At 34.8% G+C, this 26,496-nt stretch overlaps 5 protein-coding genes and 1 non-coding gene across 12 annotated transcripts; 2 read left to right on the top strand and 4 right to left on the bottom strand.

The window, feature by feature from the left end:
* Positions 1-29: 29 nt before the first annotated feature.
* On the bottom strand, positions 30-2,892 carry LOC142613519 (secoisolariciresinol dehydrogenase). 2 transcript variants are annotated; one of them, XM_075785894.1, is made up of 3 exons: positions 2,751-2,892; positions 2,266-2,337; positions 30-978 (listed from the first exon to the last, which is right to left on the bottom strand). In XM_075785894.1, the coding sequence occupies exons 1-3, from the start codon at positions 2,756-2,758 to the stop codon at positions 174-176; spliced, it is 885 nt and encodes a 294-aa protein (XP_075642009.1). In that variant the 5' UTR covers positions 2,759-2,892; the 3' UTR covers positions 30-173. The 2 variants fall into 2 exon arrangements, with proteins under 2 accessions (XP_075642009.1, XP_075642008.1); XM_075785893.1 differs by having other exon boundaries at positions 2,739-2,860.
* A 3,187-nt stretch (positions 2,893-6,079) lies between these two features.
* Positions 6,080-8,331, bottom strand: LOC142613768 (F-box protein At4g00893-like). The gene is made up of 2 exons (XM_075786259.1): positions 8,151-8,331; positions 6,080-7,338 (listed from the first exon to the last, which is right to left on the bottom strand). Exon 2 carries the CDS (start codon positions 7,263-7,265, stop codon positions 6,321-6,323), a length of 945 nt encoding a protein of 314 aa, XP_075642374.1. The 5' UTR covers positions 7,266-7,338; positions 8,151-8,331; the 3' UTR covers positions 6,080-6,320.
* Positions 8,332-11,646: 3,315 nt separating this feature from the next.
* LOC142612221 (F-box protein At3g56470-like) lies at positions 11,647-13,827 on the bottom strand. Its single transcript, XM_075784338.1, has 2 exons — positions 13,754-13,827; positions 11,647-12,607 (listed from the first exon to the last, which is right to left on the bottom strand). The coding sequence occupies exons 1-2, from the start codon at positions 13,825-13,827 to the stop codon at positions 11,647-11,649; spliced, it is 1,035 nt and encodes a 344-aa protein (XP_075640453.1).
* A 527-nt stretch (positions 13,828-14,354) lies between these two features.
* Positions 14,355-14,426, top strand: TRNAP-UGG (transfer RNA proline (anticodon UGG)). The gene has a single exon. It is a non-coding gene; the product is annotated as a tRNA-Pro (tRNA).
* A 153-nt stretch (positions 14,427-14,579) lies between these two features.
* Positions 14,580-20,338, top strand: LOC142612666 (uncharacterized). 4 transcript variants are annotated; one of them, XM_075784792.1, is made up of 8 exons: positions 14,580-14,874; positions 15,145-15,507; positions 15,716-18,267; positions 18,513-18,782; positions 18,953-19,033; positions 19,239-19,350; positions 19,438-19,504; positions 20,036-20,338. In XM_075784792.1, the coding sequence occupies exons 1-8, from the start codon at positions 14,799-14,801 to the stop codon at positions 20,061-20,063; spliced, it is 3,549 nt and encodes a 1,182-aa protein (XP_075640907.1). In that variant the 5' UTR covers positions 14,580-14,798; the 3' UTR covers positions 20,064-20,338. The 4 variants fall into 4 exon arrangements, 3 of the variants coding, with proteins under 3 accessions (XP_075640907.1, XP_075640908.1, XP_075640905.1); XM_075784793.1 differs by having other exon boundaries at positions 15,142-15,507; positions 15,725-18,267; XM_075784790.1 differs by having other exon boundaries at positions 15,142-15,507.
* A 746-nt stretch (positions 20,339-21,084) lies between these two features.
* Positions 21,085-24,298, bottom strand: LOC142614212 (U1 small nuclear ribonucleoprotein C). 3 transcript variants are annotated; one of them, XM_075786774.1, is made up of 5 exons: positions 24,123-24,284; positions 23,024-23,065; positions 22,685-22,952; positions 21,751-22,023; positions 21,085-21,446 (listed from the first exon to the last, which is right to left on the bottom strand). In XM_075786774.1, the coding sequence occupies exons 1-4, from the start codon at positions 24,171-24,173 to the stop codon at positions 21,764-21,766; spliced, it is 621 nt and encodes a 206-aa protein (XP_075642889.1). In that variant the 5' UTR covers positions 24,174-24,284; the 3' UTR covers positions 21,085-21,446; positions 21,751-21,763. The 3 variants fall into 3 exon arrangements, with proteins under 3 accessions (XP_075642889.1, XP_075642890.1, XP_075642892.1); XM_075786775.1 differs by lacking the exon at positions 21,085-21,446 and having other exon boundaries at positions 21,554-22,023; positions 24,123-24,298; XM_075786777.1 differs by lacking the exon at positions 21,085-21,446 and having other exon boundaries at positions 21,554-22,023; positions 22,685-22,941; positions 24,123-24,278.
* Positions 24,299-26,496: the final 2,198 nt, after the last annotated feature.

Here is a 26,496-nt window from a genome sequence, read left to right as displayed (position 1 = left end):
AAAGATTAGCTTTAATGCAGAGAGTTAACTTGAAACAATCCATGCTTGAATACTCTCTAGAGGTAGAAGCTTGAACATGTAAACTAGAGTCAATTAAAAGGAATGGACATGAATACATTCATTTGTGCTCCTTTTACTTGCAAATTTCTGTTTCTATTTTCTCTGTTCAAATTTTACTGCACTTCATCTGGTGCAGGAAACCCCAAATGCTTAAAAGATGTAAAGCCTCCATCTAATACCAAATTATGCCCACTAACATACTTGGCATCATCAGAAACAAGATAGAGCGCAGCATTAGCTACATCATTGGGTTCACAACTAGTTCCCTCCAAAACACCAGCATTAGTAACCATTTCCACAAGCCATCGATCATCTACACCAGGAAAAACCTGACTCATTTCATCCATTACAAACTTAGCTGGAATGGCAAATGGTGATATACAATTCACCCGGATTCCATACTTGCATAGCTCTGCAGCCACAGACTTAACAATGCCTATAACAGCAGATTTGGACGCAGAATATGTGTGCTGTGCTAACCCACCCATTAGTCCTGTAACACTAGCTGTGCAGAGAATTGATCCAGTTTGACATGGGATCATCACACGTGATGCATGCTTGATCCCAGCCATGACTCCCCGCACATTGATGTCCATGATTTTATCAAAAACTGCCAAATCAAGGTCCACAATGCTTGGGGGAGTTTTGCAGGGCACCCCTGCATTGTTGTACATGATATCAAGTTGGTTGTACTTAGAGATGATAAAATCAACAGCGTTGGATATGTCAGACTCTTTAGTGACATCACAGGCGACAAAAGTAGCATTGGTTCCAAGCACTTTTGCAGTATGTTGGCCAAGTTGATGTTGGATATCAGCAATGACAACTTTAGCACCATTGTTGATAAATTTTGCTGCAGTTGCCTTTCCAATGCCACTTGCTCCTCCAGTTATCAATGCTACCTTGCCTTTTAGCTTGCTATGTTATAACATAAGAAAAGGTTTTAAGCATCAAACCAAAACGATTCCAACTTGGGTGGATTCATTAATCAAAGAAAGTTGGAAAATTTCATGGTCCAACATGTACCATTTGATCACATTCGCAAATTCTGGATTTTTTTGAGAATGTTTGGTTAGCATAATGATGCAAGAACGTTGACCCATGTATTTTGGGAGAGTGCAATCAATGAGCATCTTGGCCAATCACATGAGATTAAGCTCACATTCATGTGATTTAAGTGTGTACTTGTTTATCTCTTTGTTTAGCTAAGCCTAGAGATTATTAGTATGGTTGCAAGGCCTCTTGGCCCTTAGGCATGTTTTCATAATTATTTTGTAAAAAAAAAACCAGAACTTTTTTTTTTCACTTGTGCATTTAAGCTTCTTCATTAGTGGATTCTAGGTTTTATACTGGTTGTAGAGGTTAGATACTGCCTGATCCCTCCAGGTCAAAATGTCTCATTTTTTTTTCTTTTAGACTAGCCATTGTTTACGCTATTTGACTATAGGAATGGCAGTGGATACACAACTGCCTGATTAAGGCTGCCTCTAACAACCCCTATTCACAGATGACAAATTTCTTACAGAAATGCCATTATTTTATTCAACCCAACAAACAATGAATACGGAAAAAGTGCAGGACAACAGGAAAAAAACAAAAAGCTAGTTCCATTAGGTATATAATGATGTGATATTAGTTAAAATAATCACTTGTAAATCACTATAAAACCTTCACTATCACACAAGTGGTGCTGAAACATACTTCCAGGCAGACCATAAACTGGTGAGTACTACTGGCAACAGCATTTTATAGAAGGTGTTATATATATATATATATATATATATATATATATATATATTTGATAAATAAAGAAATATAAAACATATAATAATGTTTTATATTTTATAGAAAGTGTTTTATAATTGTATCTTGGAAAGGTCTGTGCAGATACTCAGTAATGTGGCAACTCTAGGCACTAACAAACAAACAAATATAAGACATTAAAAAATAAAAGAGGTAGACATTTTATTGTATCATTCTCAAAAAAAAAAAAAAAAAAAAAAAAAAACTAATATAGGTATTACTATACCACCATCCATGAAAATTCCTAGCATCTAATAATATTTTACAGCTTATTATTGGATCAGCATGCACATCTAATGTGATCCTATCAAAAACAAAAAGAAAGAAAGAAAGAAATATCCAAGGTAAGAAAAGTAAATTTGAATATAATATATGGTAAAAGTATAGGTAACTTTGACACACCTTCCAGTCTGGGTTGATAGTAACCTGTAGAAGCTCTGAGCAAGCAAAGCTCTTGAAATGGAGACATTTTTGCTGTTAAAGCAATAGGAACATATCATGAGCTATATTCACTTCAGCATATATGAAACAAAGCAAACAAAACTAAATTTCATTAATTAAAGGGCTAATTTAAATGGGGTGCACCCATATTGATCAATTCTGAAATGGCCAGCAATTATGCCATTTCAGTAACCCATAGTTGAGAATTGAGTCCTCCATTCACATAGAAAAGACATGGGTCAAAATGGGACTTGAAATCAAATTTGCCTTGTTTTTAATTTCCCAGGAAGAAGATGATACCCCTTAAGCTCTTTAAACTTATTAAACCCCAAAAAATAAAGATTCGGTTGAAGGGGAAAGAAACAAAAGCTGAAACTTCAAGTACTTCTTTCCAAGGATCAACATAGAAAAAGTAAACACAAAGAGAAACCAACCTTAGGCCATACCTTAACATGCTTTCTTGCAGAAAGATTGCATTTTGAGCTTTCAGCTTGGCTCACCAAACAAGTACAAGGTTTGAGAGAGAGAGAGAACTTTACAATAGATAGCAACGTGCCACAGTCATACCAAAATGTGATGGACAGAAAAACACCCTTCCAAGTTGCAACTTCTTGGATTGGACCATAAGACAAAATATTAAAAACCAAAAGTTTTGAGGGGTAATTTTGGCAGGTCAACCAAAGCTAGTGTAATGTTGTTTGTGCAACAATAGGGACTAGTCAATGCTTAATAGGTATAAAAGGTCGTATTTACCAATAAATGAAATATATCAGAATGAGATGCAAAACATTCTCCTTCCAAATTTTGGAAAGGTTAATAAGGAATCTCCCGGACTCAGTTAAGAAGGAAATTTAAAGGCTGCTGATTTCTCATTTAAGTCCTGCTTTGTTTTTTAGTATGTTTTCTTGTCTTAAAATGTGAAATCTGATATGAGAAAGTAGTTGTATTCCTGTAATCTTGTGTTTTTGTAGTTTTTAGTCCTGCTGCTAGTTCTTTGTAACCTGATATGCAATTCAGGTCTCTTTTGGTTTGAATAAAATGCTTGTTGATTCAATAAAGATATATGTTCTGCTACAGAAACTTGCCAAGTAATTGCTATGAAAGTAGCATCTCTTATACACTCGAATTTCTCTTCATACTGTGTATCCAAATTACATCATTAATTGTTTCTCAAAAAAAAAAAAATTACGTCATTAATTTTTTACCTAGAATCGTGGGTTCTTAGCAAATTACATATGGACTCACTTAAGGCATCTCTTGCAAAAACTTAGATTTTTCATGAGTGATGAAAGAGTGTGATTGATTGGAGTGCCATACTGCCATTTCTCACAAGGCAGTCTCCAAGATGCCAACCTCAAATGTCTTTTTTACTGTATTCCGTAAGGAGTGTCGATAAGAACATGTACCATAAAGGCAGCAGAGGTCAACTCTAACCAAGGCTTGGACTGAAACGAAAAAACTAATCTTCTGGTTTTAATAATAATAAATATTAGTCACAAACACACACAATGTGTGGGAATATATAATTATTTTGTAATATTATAATTTATAATTTATTCTCTAAAAATTATTGAAAATAATTTGTTTTCATTAAAAATAACTATTTTTAAAAGTATTATTCATTTCTGTTCTATTATTTTGGGTTTTTTTAATAACTAAATCATGAAACCAATGAAGAATCAAAAACCAAAAACAATGTCTATACATATTTATACTATATATAATAATGGAAGTTAAAAATTTTATAAAAAAAATTCTTTCTTCTCTTATAGTTCCTTAGATATGTCTCTGGCCACTTAAGAAACCTTCATTGTCAAACTCTCATATATCTAGTTCAATGGTCCTAAACCTTGCAAGAACCAAATTCCACATTTAGCTTTATTAAAATCAAATAAAAATTAAACCCTCAATCATGTTTTGAGATTTTCTATTTTCTTGTAACCAAACTTTTGAGGTAGATTTTTTATTGTCTATTGGACTGAAAGATCAAATTACTATGTGCTACGCATAATAAGAAGTATGCTAAACATAATATTGTCTACGCCATAAAGAAATTGAGAAAGGTCCCATAACAAAAAAAGAACAATTGAATCAGAAAATATGAAAACAATAATTGGAGTATAATTATAGTGTATACTCTATTATTGTTTCAAAACCATGAGAGGTAAATATATTAAGCTTTGGTTTCTTTTTTCTTCTTTTTTTTTACATAGAGTTAAACAAATGTCAAGTTTAAGAAAACTAAAGTGTCAAAGATAAACAAAAACAAAAATATAAAATAAAAATTGCACAACATGAATATGAAGTAAGAAGATGTTGTAGAGATTTCTAATTCTTGAAAACCATTCTCATTACCAACAAACCAATCCTAGCCACCCATAGCCCCAAAGTGATCACATTGTCGGCAACCCAAAAAAAAAGCATGTCATCCACAAACTTTAGAAATCCAATGGAAAAACCGAAGTTGGGGGAAAAAAAAAATAAGAAGGGAAAGAACACACCTCAAAGAGACTTTCCAAATCTTATGCCACTTTGGCAACTTTTGCAGAGGTAGAGAGAGCAACTGGAAATTTATAAGTGTTAAAAATAACATAGTTAATCACAGGAGTGGCAATTGAAAGGTTTGAACTTCAAAATAGCAAAACGGTTTTGAAGGGAAAAATGAAGAGTTGAGAATTTGAAGAAGTCTAAATTAATTGTGAGTTGGATTTAATGAGTTAAAGAATATGTAAGGTTGTTCATAGTGAGTTGGATTTAATGAGTTAGAGAATGTGTAAAGTTGCACTATTTATTTATATATTAATATTGTTTAAAAATGAAGGAAAAAAAAGAATGTGACGTGATCAATGATGTAGCTCAATTGGAGTGTGGCAATAATAAATGTTACGCTTCACCTTTTAGATATATATAAATATAAATTACTAGTCTTTAGGTTTTTTCTTTTAGTTATTGACTAAGCTATTAAAGTGTTAATCAGCAAAGGAAAAGGGGTAGTTATAATCAACATTAGCATTCCTCGTAAATAAAATGGAAAAAGGCCTCAATGGCATAATCAACATTAGCCGTATCTCTTTTCTCCATTCAATTTTTCAGTTAAAAAACGACATGTAGTTGTTGTATTATCCAACAACCTCTTACAGCTTACAAGTATGTGTACGATAGGCTGTAGTGATGACTATTGTTTGTTTTGTGATTGGTCTGGTCTGGTCTGCTAGGGTTGAAACGTTTTTATTATATGCTCCTTTAATTTCCATGGCTTCTTGGGAAGGTGGTGATCAAACTCGTCTTCTTCTTATTACTCCTGCTAATTAGTTACCACTGGATTCCATGGCTCAGCAAGTGTTTTGTTTACTTGTACCTAATAAAAGCTCAGATGCAGCATTTGCATAATAGCAATTTGCCTGGCTTTTTCCAGATTATTTTTATTTTTTTTGGCTGCGGCAATGGAAAAAATAAAACTGGTAAGTTCTAATTACTTTTATTTGATTTGTACATTAATAAGTAAATCCAATTCATTCCTTAAATTCTTTCCTTAAATGGAAATTGAATACAAGAGAAGTACGAGAACATTGTGCTTTCTCCATTTTTAATTCTGTATGTGAATGTCCTATAATTGGCTTTTGATTGCTACAATTCCCTGTGTAGAAACTCTCAGACTCTGCATTGCAAAACAATAAATCATAATAGTATATTATGACATAATCAGAACTAGATATATATTATATATACTACTAGTTGGTAATGAAAATAGCATTATTAACTGAGTTCACCAAAATAAGAACCAGTTCAAAGTCAACTCTTTATGTGAGAACAAAGTCATTGATCTCAGTGCTCCAAATAATACAATTAAAAGTATAAGGAGTATACCTATGTTAAAAAATAAGAGCTATAAAAAATCAAGCCCTCAAAGTGACCAACTTTGATTTTGAGAGAGGTGAAATCTCAGTGTTTCTATATTACAAGTGAAAGTATGAGTAAAATTTTGCTAAAACAAAATAGCAAGAAGAAATCAGCCCTCAAAGTGACCAGCTCTGATTTGGAGAGAGGTGAAAAAATCTTGGTTGGATCCATACCCCTTTGAGGTAACAGCTTTCAAATTCTTCAGCAGACTCAACTTCCTCATTACATATAATAATGTCAGTGCTATCATTCTGTACCACTGTTCCACAGATAGAAATTGAAACATCATCACCCAGCCCCAATTTCTTCTTCATGTTTCTTCTCACAAAATGACTCTTACTACGAACATATGGGAGATGCTTTATGGTGGTTGAATTCTCATTCTTAAGCAGAGTGTGCTGTACACAGGTTTTGTCCTTGGCAGAGAAGGTAATCAATTTGTTTATCTTGTCAAAAAAATAGAAATTCTGATTCCCATATATAGCACTACCTAATTCCCTTACATTATAAAACTGAATGAGTTCACACTTAGCCCATGCATTAGCTCCACGTTGAAGAACATATAGCGAGAATCCAGACATAATGTCACGATGCATGACAGCAACAATACATTCAAGAGTGGTGGGAGGAGATGAAAATGCTGCAGCATGGTTAGAGAGTACCGAAAGGGGAAACCTAGGAATATCTATTTTTGCATGAGAGAATGGGCAGTAGAAGAACATTGAGCCTCCTTGAAATACAAGAAGCCATCCTTGGTGTGATGCAATGCAAGTTGCTCCATCCAATTCTGGGATGCTAGTAGTGTACCTTCTTCCAGATTCATTATACAAATGGCATTGTGAATTTTCACCATAGATTAGAAACCAGGGTTTATAATTGGCTGAGGCTTCAATCTTAGATAAAGCTGTGGATGCAGCAGCTCTCCAAGCCTTACATACACCATGAAAACTCAGAAGCTCAATTAGGCCTAATCGATCCACAATTAACGATAGAAGGTCTGCAGGAAGACCAGAATAAAGTCCTGTCATACCACTTTCTTTTCTTTTTTTTGAAGAGGTCATCCTACTTTCTTTGACTCTGAGAATGCCGAGTTCTCTTGCTCTTTCTTTGCCATTGCTAGCGCAACTAGGTTCTCTGAGCATATAACAGAACATTATAAGTGAGAAAAATAATAAGACATTGCAAATGAAAATATTAAAATGAAAACAAACATGTAAGCACAATATTTAATTATTAGTAGTTTGTTCAAAGAGAGTTGTTCCCTTGCATAATTTTTGAATAGTTATGAATGAAAGTAGATCTCTTTGTGCTGATACTTCTAATTAAAGCCAATTCACTCAATACCTCAAGTTGAGGTCCGACTGCAACAGTGGTGCAGGCATTTTTTGAATGTTATATTGCACAAACACAAAATCATATCAATGATTGTTTTGCTAGTTCAGCAACATCATAATATCATAACACTAGAGACGAGCTATAAAAAATTATAAAAATCAGATCTTTGAAATAAGATTATGTTACAGAATATATTACTAGAACAGGTCTACATATGCTTGTAAATTGTGCTTCTACAAAAACGTAATAATCCTTGTGTAATGTACAAACTATATATATTGCACGATCAACAGCACTGGGTCATAACAATCATAAACAGTAATAATATGGGTAAGAATCAACTTGATTACATATTGTGTTACAATCCCAGATAATTTCACATCTCATTTTACACAATGAAAAACTTATTGATCATTGTTGCTATACCCCATGAATAAAAATCCCATCTTTTCAATATTCACTGTGAAGAAGAGAATGAAATTTAGCTATTAACTTTTTTGCTTTTAATATGAGAAAGTCCTATGTTACATGAACTTTATCAAGAAAATTCTTACAAAAAAAAAAAGAAGAAGAAGAAGAAGTTGATCTAATGATCTTGATTCTTGTCTCACCTTTATGCTTTTGCAAAACAGAGTCCCATCTTAGAAAGTACAAGAAAGACTCTGAAAAAGAACACCCAAAGAAACCATCAACCTTGAGGTTTGGTTTTCTGTATTTGTAGAGCCAAATCCAGTGTTGTTGTTTGTTATATATATATATATATGGTGTTCAAAAGAAATCATCAAGTTTTCTGTGCTACTTTTCTTGTTCGGAAATATTTAAAACCCTATATATGTCGGCTAGTAGGGTTTTTAGGGTAGTGTATAACGATGTCGTTTTGTTCCAAAAAAAAGAAGGCAATTTACAATTTACCAGGTATAGTTTGGTCCAAATTTAAATTTGATACTTTACCTACCTAAGGTTTGACTGAAATTTAAGTTGCCTATATGTGTTTTGAAATTAAAACGATGTAAATGTTCCGTTGGATTCTTTTTTATCTTATTTGATCTTGTATTTTTATGTTTTATTTTTGTGTTTTGTAAGGAGGAAAACATAAAATTGGAGCAGAATTATATATTTAGCCCAATTTTTAACATAAATAGGTTACGAAACTCTAATTGAGTTACCTAAAGTAGGTAAAGTGTCAAATTTCAAATTATAAGTAGGCAATTTAAATTTTAGTCAAATCACAAATATGTAAACTAAAAAAAAAAACGCGGGCAATAGGCATTCCACTAGACCAAATGCCCATTTGTTTTTACTATTATGATTAAAATTATTTTATAGAAAAACATCATAATTTTCCTACAAAATATTTAGCCAAATCTTCCCACTGCCTTTTTCACTTCCCCTCCAAACTGCAAAGCCTTAATATAATGATGATGATGAAAATCTCATAAAACCCTCTTTATTTCTCATCACCATCTTCTTCTTTTTTCAAATTTTTTTATAAGTAACATGGTTTGTTGTGGTTTTCTTTAAGTAACGACAGTAAACCAAACAAATAACTGCCTTAAAAATTATATTTATATATTCATAACCTTTATATTTAGAAAGACTTTTATTTGGATTCTCAAAAAAAAAAAAAGACTTTTATTTAAATTTAAACGTATTAAAATGGACTAAAATGCTACATTAATGTGGCTTAATAAAAGCATAGCTACAATAAATACTATACTTAAGATTTTATATATTACAAGTTTGATATTTTTTTTAATAATAAATTTGGATTTAAATTAGGTGCTTTCAACTCAGACATATCTTTTCCCATTATGTAAATGTACAAAAATAGATACCAAAATGATCAGAAGTGATATGAATGAACCAAATTGGACCAAATAGAGATAATAGGACCGAATAAGCATGAATGGACTGAATAGGACGAAATTAAAATGAATAGACCAAATAAGACCGAAATGGATCAAATTTGATATAATGGACCGAATAGGACCAAAAATAACCACAGTAGACATAATCGACTGAACAAGACCAAATTGGACAGAATGGACCGAAGTGAACAGAATAGGACTAATGAAAACGGAATTGGGCCAATGTGTATTTGAAGAACTGAACTAGACCGTAGTGTACAGAATAGAACCAATGTGGACCGAATAGAGCTAATATAAACTGAATGGACCGAATTAGACTGAAGTGGGCTGAATAAGACCGAATGATCTGAATTGGACCGAATAAAACTTTAGTGGAAGAGTAGACTAATTGGACCAAATTGGACCGAAGATGATAGAATGGACCAAATAAAACCAATGTGGACCAAATAAGACTTTTGAATATTTATCATTTTTATTTCATTTTTACAACTCATATTTCTAATTTCTAATGTCTATTTTAGTATTGTTCTTTATATTGTTTAAACTCAAAACAAAAGATTTTAGCCCAAATATAATAAATGTCATACTTTTCAACCAACAAATGAAAAAAAAAATTGAGCTAAACTTAAAAAGAAAACTTACAAAAAGAATCAATTTAACGCCAAATTAGTCTAAAATTGACTGAAAGAGGACCGAAATTGATTGAGTAGACCGAATTGAACTGAAGTAGACTTAATTGGACCAAATAGAAATTGTTTAATTTTTAGGGAGAACAAATTATCTTCAAAAAAAATATTAGAGAAAAAATTATACATTATATTACAATACAAAATAATTATTTATTCAGACGCATCGCGTGGATCTGGGACTAGTAATAATAATAATTAATTATAAATCAAATGATTAGCTTTTCATCCATATTTGGTCATCCATAACCAAAAACGTCCAAATTAGCCTTCAAAAAAGAGAAAGAAGAAATATGAATCACAAATGTAAAATGAGGACTTACAAGCAGGTCACTAGTCGTCTAGCAAGGATCTAGTCGTCCATAGAAGGTACGGTCATCCATACCATATTCAAGAATAGATGACTAATAAACACTTACGCTTCGTTTGTTTCAATGAAAAATCTTGTGTAAAAATATTTTTCCTTGTTTTTCAGTGTTTGGTAGCATAAAAAAAAAAAGTAAAAAGAAAACTATCTTTGGTCAACATAAAAAATATGACTTATTTTTGGAGATTGTTTTCCATTAAATTTTTTTGGAAAACAACTCTATCTCACAGCAAACTAAATAAGGGAAGTTAGGAGGTTGTTTTTCAACTCATTTAAAGCTGCTACCAAACATTGGAAAATGAGATAGTTTTATAGAAAATACTTTTTAGAAAATAACTCATTTTCTAGAAAACATCATTGTTGAAACAAACGGAGCGTTAGTAAATTTCTAACTGTTTTCTACAATCTCAAATGGTTAGCCCACTAATCCACGTCTTGGAACGTGGGATGAATTATCCAATATTTGCTTCACTCTCCCCACTAAATCCACACATCTCCTATGATACTAGTGGCACCCAACAAGTAAATCCACTCTAAACTCTCTATAAAAGAACCAAGCCACATCCAACCAAGGTACATTCTATTATTCATTCACTCGCTATTCTTGTTATCTAGAGAGAAAATTGCCTTAACCGTTGAAGGATCCTTGGCCAGTTCACTCTGGTTACCTTTGATAGTCACTTTATTCTTTTTCAAGTCATCCAAACATCGTGAAAGTCCAGAACATTCAACCTATTGATTTTTGTGCATCATCAATAATAATAATAATAATACAAAGTAGGCTAATCCATTTCTTTTGCTAGATGAACAATTTCTATATATGATACCACCACTGTAAGCATTCTTGATTTTAGTTGCAACAAGTTCTGAATTTATGCTTTTACATTTTTTTTTTTAATGTCAAGTCAGTAGCTTTTGATTTATAAAAATTTCAAGTTCAGAAACTATATGCCCTTGGCCTAGAAATAGAAGATTATAATATTTTCTTAAAAGAAAAGAAAAAACCTTAATAGATTACTACTTGGAATTGGAATTTTCTTACTAAGTTCACCAGCATAAAAGATCTTAATAATTATGCAATTAGCTATAAAGTCAAGTGCTTCCATAAAACACAGAAGAATGTGCCTAAACAAAACTTGAAAAAGAGCAAGAGAGAGATAATCTGAAAAGGGATAAGTCCTCAAGGTCACCAGCTCTGATTTGGAGAGACTTGAAAAAATCTTGGTTGGATCCACACCCCTTTAAGTTGGTAGCTTATGGAATCTTCAGCAGCTTCAATTCTCTCATTAAGTACAAGCTTGTCAATACGATCATGAACTAGTGTCCCACAAGTAGAAATGGAAACATTCTCTGGCAACCCCAATTCATTCTTCATGTTCATATGTATAAAATGTCTCATCCTACGACCAATTGGTAGATCATCTACACCCGGCAATTTATCTTTTGGACGGGGAATTATAACAAAGAAATTCCAGCTTTTGTCAATTGAAAAGGTAACTAGATTCTCTGAATTGTCAAAGAAGTAAAACTCTTCATCATGATAAGTAGCACCTTTGATTGTCTTTATGGCGCCTCGTGGAAGATACCTTTTGTGATTAGTCCAAACCTTAGCCCCATGACAAAGCATATTCAACTCCAATGTGGTTTCACTACTACGATTAATAACAGCAACAAGACAATCTTGAAAAGTAGGAGGTGATGAAAACGCAGCAACGTGGTCAGTGACTTGCGAGTGAGGGAACCTTGGAAGGTCTATTTTAGCATGAGAGAAGGGACAAAAGAAGAACATGGATCCTTCTTGGAACATAAGAAGCCATCCTTTGTTTGATGCAAGGCAAGTTGCTCCATTCAATTCGGGGATATTAATGGTATACTTTTTACCCGAGTTGCTTAACAAAATGCATTCAGAATTCGAACCATACACCAGAAACCAAGGTTCATGATCTGGTAAGGACTCAATCTCAGCTGAAGCTGTGGTAGAAGCAGATTTCCAATCCTTGCAGACACCACGGAAACTGAGAAGCTCAATTAGGCCTAACCTATCTGCAATTGGTGATAACAGGTCAGAAGGAAGGTCAGACCATTTTCTTTCTGCCATTTGGCCATATGTAGTCCTCATAAGACCCGTTTCTATGGACATTCTATGCCTGCTAAACATGTTATAACTTATAAGAACATAGAAAAAGATTACTGAAGAAGTAGCAAGAAAGGAACTGATAAAACATAAAGAATTTTATATTCATACAGGCATACCCTGATCAATGTAATGGAGTGTCCTAGAAGTAGTAAAGCTTCCTAATGCTTAAAAGGACACTAGTGATGGAGCTACTGATATTATTGTGGTCACCATCACCATCTTAAAGAAAGAACAAAGAAAAAAGAATAAGGGCATTTAATGAAATCAGAAAAACAAAGCCCATTCAACATGATGAATTATTCATTATATGTTATATGGTCTTATAGAAAGTGTGAATGAGGTCAAACAAATTCTAACGACAACCAAATTGGCCATCGTGTATAGTTCTTACCACAAAAGAAACTAACTAGCGTATTGAATAGCTCAATAACCAAGCAATGCAATTCATCACCAAAATGACTGCACTCAAAGAATGCAATTCATCACCAACAAGAATCAATAATCATAAAGCAAATACCTCATACGTGAGAGCATGACGTTCGGTTATGTAGCACATTCCTTCAAATTCCCTTTATTTAGGCCTCCATTTCAATGAGTTTGCATTTATATTTAAGTATTAGTTCACTAAATTATATTAATTATGATGCTAATATTGTTTAGTAGAGAACGTGACCAAAACAGGAGTTAGCCTGTATATATATATATATATATACACACACACTCTTCTCTTTCTAATCAATTAATTAACCCCAAAAACAAAAACAAAAACAAAAACAAAAACCCTGTTTGAAGCTATACAAAACATTAACATACCAGATATTGTCAAGAACAAAATTTTAAGAAGGGGCAATGAAGGATACTCAAGCATCAAAGCAACATATTACTAAAATTACAATCAGAATTGCCACTCTCTTTTTTCTTAATTGGTAAATTGCCACTCTCTTTTTTGTTTAGAAAAGAACCCAGAAATGTTGACGTCACGTATTGTATATGTATTCATGATTTTTGAGATGGGTGTGAAAATACAACATTAAAATGTACACTTTGTTGATCATAATCATGGTCCATGGATCATCTATGCATGACATGTTATGGTAAACCTGCCACAATAGAGAGAAACAAAGACAAATCAACAAGAACACATGCATTATATTACCTTGGAGATTGGGGTGAAGAAACCCCCTCCTCAAGAGAACAAAGATCTAGATTTACAGAGTGAGGATCAGCCATCACAATGTTAATTTGTGATAAGTGCAAAAATACTAAACCACATAGTATTGTTTTTATGTGTTGGGAAAGTCCAAACCAGTACACGCGCACAAGAATTTTAGTTTCACTAGTTCACTAACAGCTGTCAGATTTTCCAAAGATAAATACTAGGTAGTTTTCACAATCTTTAACACATCTAATAACGTACTAATCAGTGACGGTATTATTTTTATGATTGAAAACGTTGTAGCTTTGAAATAGATTTTATTAAGAGACCATATCATATCACATAAACTCACTTTTATTAACACCAATCTTTTTTTTTTATAATCTTATTAACACCAACCAAATCAAAATACATGGCATGAGTATATATAAAACAGATTGTGACAATTTTGCATCTAAGAAGAAAAGGCTAAATTATACTCCAAATGCAATGGACGTGAGAGTGAGACCCACTGGTTGTGGATTTTAACGAACCTCAAATGACCACCTCATTACTTAAATAATGTATACATAATAATAAGAAATGAAATAATAACAAAAGAGGGCATTTGGTCTAGTGGTATGATTCTCGCTTTGGGTGCGAGAGGTCCCGAGTTCGATTCTCGGAATGCCCCTAGAAACTATTCTTTTTTTCAACTAGTTTTTTTTTTTGCTCATAACGATGTCGTTTTGTTGTTACTTTTTTATGAATAAAATATACTGTAGAATAATATCACAAAAAACAAATTTCCCTCCCAAACATTCTCATTTCTCGGCTTTCAGCCAAATCTTTTTTATTTTCCCACTGTCTTTTTTCAGTTCCCCTCCAAACCCCTGTTTAATTTCCACTATTTCTCATCATGTTTTTTTGTTGTGGTTTTCTTTTAGTTTTGGGCTAATCAAGAGTGACCCAGATGCAAAAACACACTCTTTTTTCTTCTTCTATAATGGGTAAGGAAATTTAGCAGCAAAATATTGTATATATATATGGTTCATAAATTTTCCCAATGGCTAATGTTAGCGACTCTAGCAATACTCAGATTCTTGACTCTCAGCCTCAGCCCCCATCATCACCACCATCTGGTAAACTTTTTTTCTTTTTTTCCCTCTTTCTCTATTGTTTTCTCAGCTCTTTGATTTTGATCAAATGATTGAAAATGGGAAATTGTAAAATACCCATGTCTTAAAAAGTAGATTTTTAAAAAAAATTATTGTTATTATTTGGTATTAGATGTTGATAAATAATTTTTTTTTCTTTTAATAATAATAACGCGATTTTTATGTGGTAAAGTAGACAAATATATGGTAGTGTTAGTCTGTGTAATGAGATTTTTCTTTTGGGTACAAAAGTAGGAAATGAAGCTAATGATGTGACAGAAGTTGGGTATGCTACGGCTTATGAAGATACTGTTGTGCTTGATAGTCCATTAGCCGAAACCCAGTTGGAGAAACTTGTTTTTGATGATGAGGCTGTGGGTGATGGGATTGGGGGTGCAGTATGTGAGTATGAGGAAGAGGTGGTGCTTGACAGTGAGGATGAGGGAGTGCAGGGAAGTAAAGTGGTTAATGTTGTTAATGGCGTATTGGATGGTAAAGCCGGTAGAAGATTGAAAGGGAATGTGATGGACTTGTGGAAGGGGCAGCTCAGTTCGCCTTGTAAGCCAGTGGACATGGCATTGGCATCAAATGTCTCCAACCAGGAACAATTTGGAGCAGGTTAGTGTCCACTACTTTTATCTGAAATAGTATCTTGTTAGTGGGTTTTGAATTTTATTTTCTTCGCGTTATTTATGACTATTGTTGAGTCTTCATGTTGTGTTATAACTTATGAATGAACTTACATTTACATGTATATGCATTTCTTTAATCCTTCTGTGAGAAAAAAGGGCAATTTTGTGAAAACTATTCTGTGGATTGTTTGAAGGGAATAAAGGCTCTTCTATAAATTTTGAGAGCACTGGTAGGGGAAACGATCTATCTCATCCACCTTCAAGTGATTACAACCTTGCTAGATTGAATTACATCAATTCTCAGGAACCTGGGGAGTCAGCTGAAGCCAATGCACTCAGGTTTGTGGATCACTTCTTGTCATCTAACAATGTTGGCATGTCTCCAAGTGTTGGCCATGGAAAGACTTTTAGGGAGAAATCACTTCCTGTATTCAGTGCAAAAGGAACTCAAAGTTTGGCAAAGAGAATTAAACTTGGAACCGCAATTGTAAAAACAGGAGCCCTTGAATGGACTGATAGTGATCAGCATGAAGGAGGTGGTGAAATTGCTAGCAAAAGGATGGAGGCATCTATTGATTTTGGAGGTTGCAAGCAGAAATCAGTGACAAGTCATCAGGACACCAGGAATCTTCACATTAAACGAGGTAGCAGCTTAGTTCATGAGGGCAAAGAGAACAATGAGTTCCTAAATCTCAGTAAGGAAATGATGCATTCAACTCGTGCTGATTCAAGATCTGCCTTATTCAGCTCAAAAGAGATTAACAGGACATTACAAGTAATTGAAGGTAACCCTGTTGAGGAATTAGAGGACCAGTTAGATGCTAGCTTAACAAGACAACAGTTGGAAGCTAGCGATATGGAAAGAGAAACATCTGACATGTTTGATATTGGTTTTAACACTCAAGTGGCTGTTGAAGCTATGGAAGCTCTAGCATATGGGCTCCCTGCAGGCGACAGTTATGGTAATGCTTATCAAAGTCCAGAAAACACCCTTGATCATTCTACAAGAGGTGTAAATGAGAATGAAGCTCATTTTGGACATTCGTCCTTACAAGAGACTGCTTGTTTTGATTTAGGAGACATAGCAAGAAAAACAAAGCGAAGAAAGCGTTCTGCTAGAAGATTTAGTAGAGGAAGTTCAGGTTCATTTCAGAAGCAGTCTGTAAATCAGGAGCTAGATCTTGAGTTGGCAATAACAACAAAAGTGAGAAGAGGCAAGTCCTCTGATCAGAGACAGTTAAACAGTGGAAATTCTGGTGATGCAATTGAAAGTTTAGGCAGAAGATCTGTTAAGCCTAATAAGCAAAGAAAGGCAGAGGGATCTTTAGAAAGGAACAAACTTAAAGAGTTTAAGATTGATGTGTGTTCACCTCTGTCAGTTGAAAATGTCTCACTTGGCAAAGTACAGTCCCAAGGAAAGTGTATGAATTTATCTCTGATTGCCCACCAAAACAGGCAGTGGATGTCAAGGGGTAATGTGATAAAGACTAAGGATCAATTAGATAATCCAGGAGATGTTATAATTCAATACAGAAGAAAGAAGAGCCGTGTAGCTGCTGATCCAGTTGAAGTTTTGAGAGCCAATGAAGGAAATTCCAAACTGGCCTTCAATTCATCTAGGGAAGCTAGAAACAGCAAATTGAATCACAAAGATCAATTTGTTCAAAGAAAGGCAGAGGCATCTTCGGAAGGTACCAAACTTAAAGAGTTTGAGATTGATGTGTGTTCTTCTGTGTCAGTTGAAAATATATCACTTGCCAAGGGACAGTCCCAAGGGAAGTGTATGAATCTATGTCCTGTTGCCCACCAAAACAGCCAAAGGATGTCAGAGGGTAAGTTGATAAGGACTAAGAATCTAGGAGAAAGGATAAATGATGGTGTTATAATTCCATACAGAAGAAAGAGGAGCCGTGTAGTAGCTGATCCAGTTGAAGTTTTGAGTGCTGATGGAGAATATTCCAAATGGGACTTCAGTTCATCTTGCAAAGCTAGAAACAACCAATTGAATCAAGATGATCAATCAATTCAAGAGGTCACTGCCATAAACAATTCCTTAAGATCAAATCCATGGAGATATCCAAAAGGGAAAAGAACATGTCGTAGTGTACGAAGACATTTAAGTGGACCTAATAACATGCATGCCCCATTCACAACAGTAGATGGAAATGACAGAAATCTTCATTGTATTGAAAGTCAAAAAAGGTCAGAGGGCATTGAAAAAGTGAAGGAGAAAGCAAATTCACCAGTATATGCTTGCCCACATCAGCATTCTACAGAAACTGATGAACCAGGTTCTGCTGGTGCTATTTCAAACTGTGAATTAGATGCCATCAGTACAAGAGTATTTCCTACAGGTTTGTGCAGAGCCAGGGCATCTATGCAATCTGGAAGTCTAAATGGGAAACATTCTATATCATCTACTGGTGGTGCAGGAAAGAACCATAAGTTGGAGGTGTTATCAAACAAGACTACTGAGCCATCTGGTTCAGAAAAAACTATTACATTTAGCTCCGCCAAGGGCATAAATGTGGCAACATCCAATCGTATATATTATGATTATCACAGAAAACCATGCAACAAAAACCTACCAAAATCATCCTTTTTGAAAGAGCTTTTAAGACTGGGTGTCCCTGAGTCAACACCTGAGATTACCTGGAAAGACTCAAGAAGACGAAGAGATATGGCATTTGTTCGAGTCTTGTTTAGCCAGCATTTGGACAACAATATCATCAAGCAACAGAAAAAGGTAGATCTTGGAAGCTTTTTAATTAAATTGCTTTTTGTATTTTCTTGTTCATGATTTTTGAAATCCCAATTCATTAGCTAGTCTAACTTGGAGGTCTGGACTCTCTTGAATTCGGTCATTTTATCAAATTTGGAGGTTTTGGTACCCTTGAAGCAAATAACAAAAACAATGTCCATAACACTTGTACACTGCATGTGAAATTACCGTAATTCATGTCTTAACTTGTATTTATTTTCTTCTGGCAGATCCTGGGACGACTGGGCATATCCGTTGCATCATGTTGCAGGGATGCCACACATTTCATAGCTGACAAATTTGCACGTACAAGGAATATGTTGGAAGCCATTGCTCTTGGAAAACCAGTGGTGACACATTTATGGCTAGAGAGCTGTGGACAAGCAAGCTGCTTCATTGATGAGAAAAATTACATTCTGAGGGATACCAAAAAAGAAAAGGAAATTGGCTTTAGCATGCCTGTCTCACTAACTCGTGCAACCCAACATCCACTTCTAAAGGTAGGCATTTGTTAATTGGCTCTAACCAGATAGAGCTTTGGCCTGCTTGCAAATTGGTTATCTCTTGTCTTGTCAATTGGGCTGTTTTTACATGCTGATGTCTGTTACCTTACAATTTTTTTTTTTTTTTTGATAATCGTTACCTTACAATTGTTGCTTCTTCCCTGTAGGGTCGCAGAGTCGTCATTACCCCAAGTATAAAACCTGATAAAGAAATGATTACAAGCTTGGTCAAAGCAGTTCATGGCCAGGTATGTAATATGTCAAATATGTGTAAATCCAAAGCTAGCATCTATTAGTTCATTGTTGGTAGCAATGTAGCGCCTGTCCTAACGTAGTTAAATTATATTATGATCTGTTTTCTGTTTTTTCCCTGCATCTCACAGATGCAATGATATTCTATGTACCATTTACCTCTTTGATGTTTTATTGAGTTTCTGATAAATTGCTCCTCAGCCAGTGGAGAGAAGTCAAGTATTTCCAGCAAAGGATGAAAAGATCCTAGATGATCTTTTGATTCTTTCTTGTGAAGAAGATCATGCAATCTGTAGGCCTTTCCTTCAGAAAGGTATACATCTATCATACATCTTCTTTTTTCTATAAAACAAATACTAGAGTTGTTGTAAATGACATATGGTACCACCTGTTCTTGCAGGAGCTGCAGTCTACAGTTCAGAGCTTTTACTGAATGGAATAGTTATTCAGAAATTGGAATACGAAAGGTTGGTATTGGTATGACAACTATATTGTAATATTGAAGTGTGCTTATGCTTTGAGCTGAATCTAGCATTCACAGGCTCTAGAGATCTGGTTCACACCAACTCATCATTAGCTAGTATCCACCTTGAAAATGTTTTTCATGCTTTTAAAAGCTTTTCACTGAACAAATGATTAACCAGGCACTTTTTTAAGTCCAAGTGGCGCTTAGCTGGTAGTATGGGGTTAAAGCAACTCAATTCATGGAGTAGCATACAGTGCTAAAGGTCTCACCAAATTACGTCAGAAATTTGATCTGGTGAAGATGAGTACTCCACTTTAGTTAATTAATGGTAGAGAACAGATAACTTTGGAGACCAGATAAAGTAGTAACCAGGGCCCTTAATTGCCCTAGTAAGAAAATACCATGCGACTTTGATTTGATTAAACATGTTTTGCATGTATGGGATTTATGCTATTCTCATCAGGCATATGTAGTGAATATTTTCAGCCATTTGTTATTTTTCTAACTCTCCGTTTCATTTTGTTTATGACAGACATAAGCTGTTCACAAATCAAGAGTAATCTCTATAGCACATGATCAAGAAGCCACTTGCTATAACAGTAACTTTGCATTTTTGCAATCGCATTGATAATCTGAATCTTTCTAGCACAAGATCAAGGAAAGATGATGACTTTTGTCTTTGTGTAAGCAATGTATTTAGTTTTCCCTTATTGGTTTTTGCGTTTGTGGGTGCTAGAATTCCTTGCAGCAGAATCAGCTCTCTCATGGAAAGGGAGGGGTTGGTCATTTTTGTTGTAAATTATATATCAGAAGTTCACCGGAGTTCTTTTGGTAATCATAGAAACTTTTGCATGTTTGTTTCATGTCAAAACTCATCAAATTTCTTTGGGAAAAAAGAGCACTAAATTGTTGTCTACTAATCAATGTAGTGTAGTGTAGTGTAGTATAAAAAAGCATTGTGCCAGGATTTGGGGGTTTGTAATTGCTTTTTTAAGGACACCCTGCAATATATATGCCCCAAGAGTATTAAGCATATATTGATTTGTGTAACATTGTTGTTCAAGGCATTAGTGCCCCAACCTAGTTATATTGTAAATTTCTTTTTCCTTTGCCTTTATTTCTTGAAAAAAAACATTAAAGCAAGAAAAATATAATGCAAGCGTAGCATTGAAGATGCATTTTGGTCCACAACTCACACCTTCAAAATGATATACCCCATATATACATGTATATATGAGTATAGAAGCATCAATCCAGTTGCTAGTATAATGTCCGAGCAAATAACGAGTATTGAGTGTAAAGCAGGCAAGTGATCTCTTTCCAATATTTCGTATATTTTAAATGTGGCAGATGGTAAAATACCAGTGCCAATCAATCCAAGGAGTGACAAACCAATAGGAAATAAAGCTGTAAAATTGGTGCGAGGATAACAAGCCACAGGATGAGCAAGGACCTTATTGGAGCCAAGTTATCTTCAAGCCCCAGTGCCATTCTAACAAAAAAATGGTCCTTGAACACAATTTCTTTTTACTTAGTGAGATGAGGGAAGAGAAAGGGGGTTGCAGGAAGTGGCAAACCGAGAACCCAAACAAATTACGATATGTATTGGCCAAAAATTATGTCTTTTCCTTTCAACCAGCGCTTGCTTGCGAATTGGTTTCTGAATACATATTTGAAGCAATAATTGCTGCTACGGCATAAGAGCATGTCAAAGTAGATAATAACTCTCTGCAAACAATTCTTTTCCAGTAGCAACAACTAGATATGCATCTATGACATGATTCTTACAAAAATGAGAATGCACAACTATTCTTTATGTTCAGCATCAGGTGACAAGCTCTTAATGCACATTACACAGTGAGAACTGAAAATCACTGGACCAAATGATGGAAATCCCAACATAGGGGTTGAACCACAAGAATTTCTTGGCTTGCTTCATTTGCCTGTGACAAGAGCATTATCACTAATGTCACCATCATAAATACAGAGTATGATACTTGGTGCATCAAACAGATGTACTTATTAAAAAAAAAATTTAAGACGTGGAGGATTTATGTAATTTTCTTCAATTATATTAAGGATGTACAATAGAATCTATATTAGTTTTCAATAGTCACTAGAGTTGATAAAAAGAAAATAACAATGTGGGGAATTTCATTTAAAACTGCCTTAGAGTCCCACCCATTGTAAGTTAGAAACAATATATATTTCAGTTTCTTAAGATATTAGATATGGAAATAAACCAACCAGAAGATCGAGGCTAATGATTAGCCTCAGGAGCTTGAGTGTTGGCATTGAGACTATCATAGCCTCCACCTGTTGATGCCACTGGATTGGCTTGATACAATGGTGGTGTGACCATAGGTGGTGCACCGTTGGAAGAGGTGGGTGCTGCTGTGCTTCCAGGAACTGTTGTGGCTACACTACCAGGAGGCCTTGGAATAGGATTTAATTGAGCAGGTAAGGAAGGAGCACCAGGTGGAGCCATCATAGGTGTCATCGCCGGAGAAGGCATATAACCTGCCAAACCCAAGAGAATTATTTAACATAACACGTTGCTACATGCTTACGGACAAAGAACAGTTTGCATTGCATGTCTTGCACTATGGATCAAACATTGTGTACCAAGATCACACATTAAATATAAACCTGGACGAGAACTAGCATCAAATTTATATTCCATGTGTCTGACAAAGGAGTTTAGGGTAGAACCATTTGATTGATGAAACATAGTGATAAGTTTTTAATGTAGTAAACATGCAGACACAAATCATAATAATCTGCCAATGTTCTTGTCTATCCACCATTTGATTGCTAAATATTGGGAACCTAATTAAAGATGGATAGCATACAGCAGCAAAAAGTTGGGAAGGGGACATGACCAACAGATCCTGGCTGGATCCGGGCAGGGATAGTGGCACCCAATCCTAACCAGTTTAAAAAGGTTTGCTCATGGGAGGGAGCAATAGCATCCCAATTCGATGATTTGCTCACTAGTTCACGCAAATAACAAAAGAAAGAAAATAGATGTGCACAATTATATCAACTAGCAGTGGCAAAAGCAATGCACCAAGTCAAAGAAAGATAGCAGGCACAGATGAAGCCAAACAATTCAAAATATGAAAATCTGCATGCAAAATGTGCTAACACAAGGATAAATGCAAAATATGTTTCAATTTACCTGGAGCACCAAGGGGTCTCGGCAAAATAGGAGGCCTAATCCCTGGGATTAATGGTGAACTTCCAGGTAACTGTGTGCTACCAGGCATCGGCATTACAGGTGTAGGTAGAACAGGAAGGCGGGGCCTCTGAACCATTAGATGTTGATTGTAAGCAGCACCAACCTGCTGGAATGCTGCAGTTTGCCCAAGATGTTCCTTAATCCTTTGGTCAATGAAGTTTTGGGTTTGTGCCTCCTCAAATTGCTGATAGTATGACCTAACATTTGCCTATATTTATTAAAATAATTAGCATATAAATATAATTAAGAGAGAGAGAGAGAGAGAGAGATGTGAAGTACCTTATGTTTGTAACCTGCATTGTGCTGCTTTCTCACAGATGGCTGAGATAGAAAGACGATATCATCAGCAATGTAAAAACATTCATTATGTCAATTTCTAGGAGCTGTAACTATGATTTACAGGAGAAGGCGCATTAACAATTTCAAACTTCAAAGGACATAGATACCAGTAAACCATGCAGATTTTCATAGTTACACTTTTAATGAATAACATACAATTTTATTAAACAAACACACAAATCCAAGGTCACAGAGAATACATAAGAGAAACACTAAAAACATAAAAATAAAAAATAAACAAGGCAATGAACAACAGTGAAGTGTTCTTTCTACGGGATCTTGGACTGAGAGAAGTGGTTAGTAAGCAGTCATTCCAACAATTTTTAAGGAACTAATTCCCGGACTAGAACCCTCAACGTATTGTTTGAATGGAGGAGACTTGCCATCACACCAAGGTCCAGAGTCAGACTCTAAGCAATATTGTATCCTTGATATTTAAAAATCCTAAATTACTATTTACAACCACTTAAGTTTGAGGTTGTTCTAAATCGGCCCCTTGACTATGAAAACTTTTAATTTACACTTTGGAGTATCACAATAATGTCAATGTGCCCTTTCCGTCAACATCCATTAGAATCTTGCAATTATCCCACACAAAAAAACGACATCATTTTCAGGAAGGTTAATGGCGAAAATGTGACGGTGACAGACCATAACAGTAGGAGCACACTGACATCATTATAATATTGGAGGGTGAAAATTGCAAGCTCTGATGCACCGACTTAAAAGCTACCACAAGCTTAGAGAGAAGAGTGTGTAAAGTAAAGTGCATTTTTAGCATTTTGAAAATCATAAGAACCCAGAAGATCCCCACTCACCAAATTGAGTTCACAAAGATAAACCCATCAGCTCCTAGTAAAAGACATCATGTACAAGAAAAACCACACTTTTACTAACAAACAATACGAAACATATGAGGAGCCATCGCATTTGCATGATTTGGTTCAATATAGACATAAACCCTTAAACAGACATACATATATAATCCAAATGCACCAAATAATTTGAGAGAGAGAGAGAGAGAGAGAGAGAGACTTACAGAGTCGTGGGTTAAGTAAGTGTCACAGTAATCGCAGTAGTAGCGAGGCATGGATGTGAGTGTGTAAAGTTGAATTGAATCGAAACCCTAAGGTTCAGAGACAGAGAGAGAGAGTCGAATCTTCGATGGGTCAAATCAGAGAGAGCTCTCGGTCCGAATTAAATCTCTAAGCCCAAATGCATTTAAACGGCACCGTTTATCGAAACTACATCGTTTTGACTATAGCGCAGCTGCTAAGGATTGTTTGGTAGCACAATTTAAAAGTTGTTTTCTTTTAGAAACATAGTCTAAAAAATCTATTACCTATATTAAAAAAAGCGAATGCACCTGGTGAATAGTGCTTTTTCGTCGAGCTACTTGTCTGCTATTTGTTTATTGTTTCAGCAACTTTTTTTTTTGTGACCGAGTTTGTCCCAGCACCTTCTTCTTTATTGTTTCTGGGTAAGCACCTTTTTCCTCTTTCTTTATTGTTGTTTCTTGTTTGTTATTTGGTCCCGTTAATGTGTGCACCCTCTATTTTTTGAAACATTTTTTGAAGAATTGAAAAAATTGTAAAAAGATTTCAATTTCCATAAAACTTTTCTCAAAAATAATATACTATTGTATGTCATTAGGGCACACATTAATAAAATCATTGTTATTTATATCTTTCTTAGCCTTTTTGTCAACCACTCTTTATAAATTCATTGTTTTTAGCTCTCTGGGCCTTAGTCCTCTTCACCTTTGGGCTTTTCAAGCAAAACGTGCCCTTACAGTAATGAAGAGTTAAAAAAAATTATAAAATAAAGCAGGTTTATCACTAGAGATTGAGATTGTTGTGGTGATTCCTAGATTTTTGGTTGGAGATTGAGATTGCCTAGAAAGTGGAAAGAAATTTTTTTATTTTTTTTTACTTATTGTTTTAATTTTAGAAAATTGTTTTATTTAAAAAAATTAATTTAATTGATTTGGCATAATTTAATCAACATGACATGATTTATTTGGTCCAACTAACATTATTTTTTTGAGAAACTTGGCCTAATAAACATAGACGTCAGGCTTTAGTGGCATTTGATGGACCTGTGATATAGACTCCAAGTTATTTTTCATTCTAATATATCTATTCACTAGTTGAAGGCCCGTGTGTTGCACGGTTTTATGTTAAAACTTATAGAATATATATATAATTATTATTGTAAGGACATACTTTGCACCTAAGCCCAAAAGAGGGAAGGGAATAGGCCCAACAAGCCCAAGATAATGAATTTGTAGAGAGTGAGTTTGAAATCTAGACTCTAATAAGTTTGTATGTCAATTGTAATGGGTCAAGATCCCTATAGAACAAAGATGAAGTAGATTTATATAATGAAAATCGTCCTCGGACTCAATCCGAGGAGGCTAGTTCTTCTATGTATCTCACTTAATGACATTTTACAAATATTGTTCTTTAGTCTACAGTGTTTTTCTCTACTTCCTCTCCGATCCTTCATTCTGAGGGTTTACTCTGCCTTTTATACCATCATTCCTCATCTCTCTACCCTCCACGTATGGATCAGATTGTTAGTATGGATATTTGTCCCGTCAGCACTTCCCTTAAACTTTTAGGAGTAGCTGTAAGGCTGTACACTGCTGCACAGGCATCACCTCCTCATTAATGTGGCCAGAGAGTTAGCTACAGAGCATTCAATGAGGTGGTAGCAGCTTTTTCCTAGATATTTCATAGCCTTTCCCTGCTCGGTGCTCTTATGATGTATATCTTTACCAACAGGATCTCCTAGAACGTTGCTTCTGGGTGGCAGGCCGTACCTTCTGACATCGGCTTTGCTCGACTGAGGAAGTATTCCTTCTCGAACCACCTGCTTGGACGATCATGATCAGGTTTTATTTCTTAACTTACCAACACGGATTCTTAGGAAGATATTTGTCCGTCCTCGAACTACTTAATGTCCTCGGATTGGGCCTCTAGCCTAATATATACTCCTGGACCTATCACCCCCACAATTATAACCAAATAAGTAATTATTATAACGAAAGGAATAAATTGCATTGGTATAATATCATTTGTAGTTACATGTATCAAACTATTCGCATATGAATTTTATATCTAATGAATCTACAATTAGGGGTGTGCAACCAACCCGCCACAATCGACCTAACCCAACCCAGCCCGCCGGGTTGGGTCGGATTTTAGGCCTTGGTGGGTTGGATTAGGTTACAAAATTTCTTTGATAGCGGGTCGGGTTGAGTTTTGGTCATAAAATTTCAAACCCGCCAAACCCAATCCAACCCACCCATATATTTAATATATATATATATATATAAAATATTATATAATTAATAAAATTTTTAAAATAATCAGCTCTTCCTATCCTATATAAAAGCCAATTAGTTCATA

This window comes from Castanea sativa, chromosome 10 (genome assembly GCF_040712315.1).
Source record: "Castanea sativa cultivar Marrone di Chiusa Pesio chromosome 10, ASM4071231v1".
NCBI classification, from domain to species: Eukaryota; Viridiplantae; Streptophyta; class Magnoliopsida; order Fagales; family Fagaceae; genus Castanea; species Castanea sativa.
The sequence above is the reverse complement of the archived record's forward strand: the minus strand, read 5'-3'. Positions and strand labels throughout refer to the sequence as shown.